Source organism: Merops nubicus, unplaced genomic scaffold (genome assembly GCF_000691845.1).
Source record: "Merops nubicus isolate BGI_N331 unplaced genomic scaffold, ASM69184v1 scaffold28209, whole genome shotgun sequence".
Lineage (NCBI taxonomy): Eukaryota > Metazoa > Chordata > Aves > Coraciiformes > Meropidae > Merops > Merops nubicus.
The window spans coordinates 2,118-10,235 of NW_008629453.1; the positions used below are offsets into that span (position 1 = coordinate 2,118).

The following is an 8,118-nucleotide window of genomic DNA, read 5'->3' on the forward strand; positions in this document are numbered from 1 at the left end:
CAATACCACACCCTGACTGGGGAGGGAGGACCACCAGCTGAAACTTCAGAGTGCCGAGGCAGGAAGAGCACCACCAGAGCTGGTATTTTCTTCTTCCACTTCCCTCTCCCAGGCTCCTGCCTCCTTTAGCATTTGCAGCACATGGGCTCTGGTGTAACAGGACAGATGAACATCATCACTGATGTCACCCAGTTCAGCAACTAAGGCGGGAAAGAGGTGCCAATGCTGGTTCCCAGCAGCTGGTTCCCAGCAGCAGGACCACTGTCGACTGCTCTGGGTGCTGCCAGGACAACCTCACCAGAGAGGTGACACTGCACTGCAGCTGCAGGGGGTGACGGTCCCGGCTGCACTGAGGCAGTGGCCCTTCAGGTGAGGCTCAGCACCAGCCATCCACTTCAGCATGAGGACAGACACTCGCAGCTCCTGGGAGCACCGCTGGAGGCTCCTGCGGGCCCAGGCGCCAGCTGTGAGGTGGCTTTTGCAGTCTGCAGCCGCCTCTCCTGCCCTTCTGTAGATGTGCCACTTCTAGGGCAGCAGCTGCACCTGCATGGGATGGAAGAGTGATGCTGGAAAAGCCCTTGAGAAGAGGAGTAAAACGTTAAACTCCCAGGGGAGGTGGGGAGCAGGACTGTCACCCAAACACCTCCCAGCAAGGAAGCAAGGCCTTTACCCGGGGGCCTGACGCCATCGACGCGGCACCCGCGCGCTCCGCCCCACAGAGCTGCGAGACAGGGCACGTGCATGTGCACTAATTACTCATTAGCCTAATAGCACGAACCCTAATATTTGATTGCACCACTTTTACTGACGGTGTAGTTGCTGCTCAACCCAAGGGAGGAGCATTGCACGCAGGCAGGCCTGGGAGAGCGACCAGCTCACCCCTTACCTAACCTGCCCGTTAGGGCAATTGCTTTCTCTTCCTTCCCACCCACTCTCCTCACAGCTCTTCCCTTTCGTGGTTTCTCCCTCTTCAGGCGTCTCAGAGTCATATACGTCCTGTCTGTCCTGCCACACCCTGGAAGAGCAAAGCTGTAATGGCTCCAATCAAAAAAAGGTCCATCTCTCCCAGCAGGCACCCCGACAGTCCTTGGGGACCTCAGGCTGGCACGTCAGGGACGGGTTCACACCCTCCTGCCACTGGGTCCCCAAAATCGATTTGATGGCCCACGGGGTCAGCTCACTCCTTAGTAAGCAACCACTCCTAGAAATGTCATCAGTGATCCACAGGTACAATTACACCTTTAGAATTTGTGTATTACAGACCTAGGACATAGTAAGGCTTTATGTATTTTTTTTTCCTACAAATAATAAGACTTTTAAGGTGTATGTTTGTTGGCTTGTTTTTAATAAATACATGAGATGCTACATTTCAGTCTTTCTTGAAACTTTAAAAATATGTTCAGAACACGGAACATCTCAATTCCTCAGTCTTGCCTTAATCCTTATCCCTTATTGCCTGCTATTTTTCTTCTATCTTGAGCTCAATTATCTTGAGTTACCAAAATAACCGGGACACGCACAAACATAGTTAGTTTCTCCACAAATTACATTTGTCATCCTGGGCTGTAAATTAAAAGTAGATACACTAACAGCTTTGGGCTTTTTGCTAGAAATCTAATAAACTTGAAAAGACTTTCATTTTATTACACCACATATCCCCTGAGCTGGAATCCTTCCCCATCAGTCACTTACTCCTGGCAGCTGAATCATCTTTGCTCCTCAACACCAGCCCCAGAACTCAGTTACCTGCCAAGGATTTACTCCAGGCTCAACCCTGATGCAATGCAGCATGGAACAGCATGGATTTTTTGGGGAGTAAAACTACTTTTCCACTTGATTTTATAACACTCAACTTCAATACAGAGTTAACAAGGCAGCTGAGAGAGGACAGGAAAAGATAAAAACTATTCTGCCTCAAGACACTGGGTTGGAACTGGATGATCTTTAAGGTCCCTTCCAACCTAAACCATCCTATAATCCTATGATATCACCACAGATCTGAAATAGCTGGACTCCGCACTACTTTTCTCTGCCACGTTGGGAAGAAAACTTTCAGAAGCATTTGAGTCACTTAAAAGCCCAGATACAGTTCTTAGCAGTAACTTTGAAGCCCATCTCACCCTCATGCTGAAGGCCTCAGCAGGGGCTTCCCCCTCCACGGAGCGCACGCCTTGGCCACGCCAGGGCTGGGTCTCGAGCTGGCTGCTGCCCCCCAGGCTGGGAGCACTGGCAGCAGCTCTGGCAGCTCTGTGGTGGGAGGGGTCTCCCCGGGCTGGATGGGCCATGGCTGGTCTTTGGCTCCAAGACCTTTGGGGTCAGCCTTGCACATGAGCTACAGGAGAGGATGATCTGTGCATCTCAACAGACGATCCCTCTGTCTTGGCATCCAGTGCTACCCAAGAGGTGCTGGCAGCCCTGGCTGAACTGCCCACCAGCCCTGTCCCAGCGCTGCACAAACGTGGCTCGTGCACACGCGAGTCCTGTGCTACCCAACTCGGCCCTGGGATGGTCCTTCTCCACCTCAGAGCTACCCCTTTACGAGCCAGTCTGTTGTAGTATGTTTCAGCCCAACATAGTAACTGGAGCAGAAAAGGCTGTAAATCTAATTACAAAATAGAATTGACCTCTGATGAACATCATAAAGCATCAGTGGAAAAATCTATGGTTTGTTGGACCCGTTGAGCTCTACATTTGACTGAAACTCGCTACCAAACCCACAAATCTTTGCCTGTTAAGCTCAAACAATTCCTGACCAAGATATTTGACTGGCCTCATATGTTTCAGTGCTGACATACCTGTATGTACAAAAAGGAGCCCTCCAACACTGCCACCTAAGCTACTGTTTCTGTGGCAGGAACTCTTCACCCTTAAGCAAGGATGAATCCAAGTAAAATTACACTTAAATCAAACGTGGGAAGAAGTCACGGATTTCCTCTGCCTGTGGGGAAGAGGAGTAACACTGAACTAACCATGTACACCTTGCAATGATAAAATACTCCCTGGGGTTAGTGTAAATAGGGTGTGTGAAGCGACACACGACCACCACAGAAGTTCTCTTGGTGGACAACAGGCAAAGAAGAGCAAATACAAAGCCAGTTGTGCCATGAAACAATGCTGGAGAAAGACAACCTGCCGTAACCTCGCTTGCTCGTGAGACCAAGAGTCTAGGAAGGGGCAACAGAGGTTCCACAAGGGCATAGGTTTGCTCCTGACTCAGCCCAAACAAGAGAGTATTCACTGCAGAAAGGGATTTAGTAAACACCTGACTGTAGCAGTTACAACATGAACTTAAGTCAGTTTGCTTTTCATTTTAAGTCAGTCTTACTCTGCACAGCTCCTGAGCCTTCACCCTTTCATTCTCAAACGGGAATGGCCAACCACCCCGGGAGCAAAGGAATTCTGTTTCTGAGCTTATTTTGAAGCATGTGCACTGGCAGTGCTAGGCAAAGCAGACAAAAAGGAACCAGAAAAGCACAGCCAAAAGCAGACACAAACTTCGGGGAGCACCTTGGGGCGTTTGACACGTGGTGGCTGGCAGCATAGCTGAATAAAGTCCGTGTGCTGTGGAAGCCACAGTTACACTGAGCAGCTCCACACGAGCTCACACCCGAGCGCTCAGAGTACGTACAGAGACAGCCCCTAACGCCTGACAAATACAGAGGGGAAAAGAAAAAAGCATCTAAAAAAGAGAAGGAAAAAACAGAGTAACGGGGCGCCCACATGGCTCTCGCAGAGAATCACAGCCCTCTCATCAGACACCGCGTTTCCCAGCCCGAACCCCTCTGCTCGCAGGCTGGAGCTGGAGCTCTGGATGGGGAGGACACCCTGGATCAGCCCGAGGGGCACTCAGCTCAGACGAGGCTGCAGCAACATCTGGCAGTCACAGACTTCTGCTCTGTGCAGAAACATTGCTGCCTCTTGGCATAGGTCATTTTCTACAAATTCCCCCACATCCAGGGACACGTCCCTGTGCACATGATGCAGGAAAGGCTTTATTTTCATTTGGCTACTTCCAATCAAATCACTCCTCAAATAAACATAAAGTACCTTTCTCTGTTACCCCAGAGAAGCCCGGGAGAGGTCTGACTGCCCTGGGCAGGGCACACAAACACACCCTGCCATCACTTCCCTGTCTCGCTGGGATGGATGTGAGCAGTATCCAGCAGGATCCCCCTGCCACGCACGTGCTGTGTGATTTTAGTGTACAGATCTCTGCAAGCCTCTCCTCGAGCAGAGCCACCAGGAGCTCTCTCTCTCCCAGACACTCACTGCATATTCTTTTATTTTTGTTTTAAAAAAAAGGAACTCACGATTCCACAACGCCGTTTTTGTCTCACGCAGAATCAGCCCCTTTGCCCCTTACCCTATGACCTGGCCCTGCCAAAGGTGCAGGCAGCCAGGAGCTGCTCTGCCCCCGCAGGCTCAGCCCAGCCCCACGGCAGCTGGGCACACGTCCACGGGCCCTTGGCACGGGGCTCTGACGTTCCTTCACAGCCTCACAACCTGCTACACCCAACACGAACCCGACAAAGCCCGCGGGTAACGGGCTTCCTCCAGCTCTTCAACCTGCTGTGGGCACCCCAAACCAAACCTGCCCAGCCGCTGCACCCTCTCTTACCAGGCTCTGGGGAAGAGCCATGAAGGTCAGATGGGTTCCCCAACAACCAAACCACCACTGACTTCACCGTGCTGGGACCCGGACAGCAGCACCCCCCGGCTGTCAGGTTCTCACACCTGTACAAACATTCATCTCCTGCTCCTCAGCTTAGGGGAACATCACAAGTTGCTGATCCACGTATAAATGATGAAAATAAATTTGTTTCTGCAGCAAAGGAAGGACAGAACAGACCGAGGTTGTGCAACTCACACCTACCTCATCAACCTGGGAGAGCACATTTCATCCTTTTCAAGTTGTCTGTAACACCAGATATCCGTGTAGCAGGATATAGCTATGGACCCGTGAACCCTGGAAACAACTAAAAGCTTTAGTTCCAACTTCTCCAAGACACAGAGCGTTCAGTGAGCCAGACAAGTCCAGAGTTGCTGGTGCCCAGTGAGCCACTTGTGTCTCCACCACAGGAAAAGCGAAGCGTCTCTCGTGGTGGGGCTGGCTGAGCTCTGAGTAGCAACATCTGCTCCATGGAGGCAGCTTCTGCCTCTTGCCATTTCTCCAGCACCCATTCCATGACCTGCTTGCATTGCTCGGTGCTGGTTCCAGCCCCAGACTTGCTCTTGAGCACAGTGGCCACTGCCAACTGTTGGCCAGCTTTACTTGCAGGACCAGCCCCCTTCTCCTCAAACACCCATGTGCATTATGTTTCTGCAAATCCACCTCCCCATTTTTACATTTTAACCCCCTATTTTTATAGGGCAGAGTACAATTAAAGGCTCCACCAGGCAGCCCAGCACAGCTGGCCCAGCACCCCAGTCAGCGTACTCACCGGAGCTGGTCTGTTCCATCTTCACGAGCTGCAAGCCCAGGTCTGGGAGGAGACTGCACGGCACAGACCTACTCCTCTGGCAAGGCCCACACGCTGTCCATGAGACACGTAACTCAAGCTCTTGATCTTCTGGGCAGAGAGGGATGGACCTGACATGAGAACACTGCAGCCAACAGTGGATTCAACTCGTCCAACAGTGCGTCTCCTGGTGCGGCCTCTGCTCTGCAGCCCTGGATTCAAAACCTCTAAACCTTAATCCATGGTTGAGGAAACCCACAAAGGCCACAGACTGGAGTGCTACATGGTTACATCAACTATGAGATTTTAGACTCCTTTCAAAGAAGTGGCTCAAAAGTCAGCCGACTGGTACGTAGACACAAGTCTGTTGTGCCCAGAAGTTTCCTAATGCTCTTTTATTAGAAACCAGGGAGCCCAAGATTGCCCTGGTGCTCTTCCCTGTTATAAACCAGACTCTGAAGTATTAAGTGAACTATGCATGAGCAAAGAACTCCAACTGATGCAGAGTTTAAAACTAGGTTTACAATTTCCTATTTTATTGGCATGGATGTATTTCTAAACTTAAAAACCCTTCTGGCAAGTTATCTCAATTTCTTATGACAAAATTTCTCACAACACACAAATATTTACAACATATACATAATTTTTCAGTCTTTTACAACTGGTTCTTAAAAGACAAACAATTTATAGGTTACCACAGAACAAAAGCTGTGACTTCGTTGTTTTTAATTTCATAAAACTATCATAAGTTAAAGTGAATAGATTTTCTTTAAATTCCTTGTAGCATTTTACAAGTGCAACAGAAAAATATGAAGAACCAATTTAGGATAGCTGCAGTTCATTGGATAAATGTCGCCCGTTGTAATCACATTATTTCACAGCAAGTTCTTGAAAAAATAAGCACCAATCATTCTTGCAAAGAACAATTTTATCTAAAAGTATTGAAAAGTGTTAAATACAAGGTGTTTAATTTACATAACAAGCAATAAATACACCATATCCAAACTTTTATTCTGCATACTGCTACCCTTGTACATATAATGTACTAAAAAGTCAGCAAATTGTCAACACCTTTTCTTTTTTTTTTTCCCCTCTTTTTTTTAAAGAAATCAATTTGACTTCCAACCAGCAGTTTGCTACTATAACAAAGGCCACAAACAGTACGTCTGGGACAGCATACAGTGTTAAAACTGACAAACTGAGGGGGGAAAAGAACCCAAAACATCTAGCAAAGAAACTGAAAAGCTGTAGATTGTTGCTGGTGATATTAACATAGACTAGAAAAATCTTAATATGCTGCTACTATGATTTTTTTTAAGTTGTTTAGTCAAATATGGCAAGAGCAAACTACCGCTTTCCCTGGCCAGAAATGGTTCTGTAGCCACACTGTGTCCTCATTGTCCTGCACAGAAAGATTTGATGCCATTTTGTAACTTTGCTCGAGCCTTTATTTTACAACAGAGCATTACCTCTAACTCAGAATTGCACATAAGAAGGCTATTAAAAAGTACAATAAAAATCTGCACAAATCAGACTTAAGAAGAGTCAGTATGCTGTACACTTTCTACAATAGTATGTTGGTAGGTGAATAAACAAAGAAGTGCTGCCACTAAGTTTTCAGAAAGTTCTTCAGTTGAGGAATAGTCAAATGGAATTTTCCCCCCCTGCCCCTTGTTGTGGGTTGGGTTTATTTTTTGGTGATTTTTTTTTTTTTTAAGATTTTATTTAATTTTTTTTTAAAAATGACATCCAGGTCAGTTTAAGACCTATAAGCTTATGCATTGAGCCTTAAAGACTGATCTTCTCTCCTCCTGGAAGAAATATCAATATCTATTGAATCCTTGCCAACAATAAGCCTTAATCTCTTTGCTGGAGGAAGGGGAATAAAGTCATCGAATTCATCATCATAGTCATCTTCCTCTTCATCATCCTCCTCTGATGAGGACTCATCTGCTGTTTCCTCTTCATAGTGCCCATAATCATCTACTTCCATCCGTGACTCCAAAAGCGACAGAGTTTCGCCACAGCACACCCCGTTCTCACGGAGGTCCTCGGGGTACACCCCTCTGCTTTCTTCCTCTCGCTTCAGCTGTATTTTTAGTTTTGTTGAACTATTGCCTGATCCTGAGTTAAACCCATTGTTTAGCTTTGCTACATATAAATTGTTATCTTTTTCATGGTCTTTACTTAATTTGATGCTGATCTTTGACGAATTCATTCCATCGCTTTCTTGGTCGTTCGCCTTGCTGCTGCTATCATGGCGCCTACGAAGAGTCAGTTTAGGGATCCCAGAGCTATTTTCAAGGATAAGCTGTGCATCATACCTCGTGATTCGTCTTTTCTTTTTACTTTTTGCAGTTCTAAAGCTGTCTTTTGCTTTAAAATTGTCAGATGTTACCACAGAGCAGCCACCGGAGCCGGGGATGCAGTCTGTATAGCCGACAGGCGCGCCCGCCGCGTCGTTCCCCTCCCCGAGTTCTGAATGAGAACTAATCAGACCCGGTACTTCATCTTTCACAGCTGCATTGTGCATAGTATCAGTTTCCTCCGGTTTTGCAGATGGTTTAACAAGTCTTCCTTGTCGAGATTTCTTTCTCGCCAGGCCCGTGTCGCTTTTCTGGCCCCTCCCCTCCCCTCTGAGCGCCGGCCCGGGGGCCGC

General features: G+C 47.8%; 1 protein-coding gene across 1 annotated transcript; it reads right to left on the reverse strand.

Annotated features, from left to right (window-relative positions):
- Positions 1-7,191: 7,191 nt before the first annotated feature.
- LOC103779374 (histone-lysine N-methyltransferase SUV420H1-like) lies at positions 7,192-8,109 on the reverse strand. The gene has a single exon (XM_008947000.1). It carries the CDS (start codon positions 7,990-7,992, stop codon positions 7,234-7,236), a length of 759 nt encoding a protein of 252 aa, XP_008945248.1. The 5' UTR covers positions 7,993-8,109; the 3' UTR covers positions 7,192-7,233.
- Between the last annotated feature and the right edge of the window lie 9 nt (positions 8,110-8,118).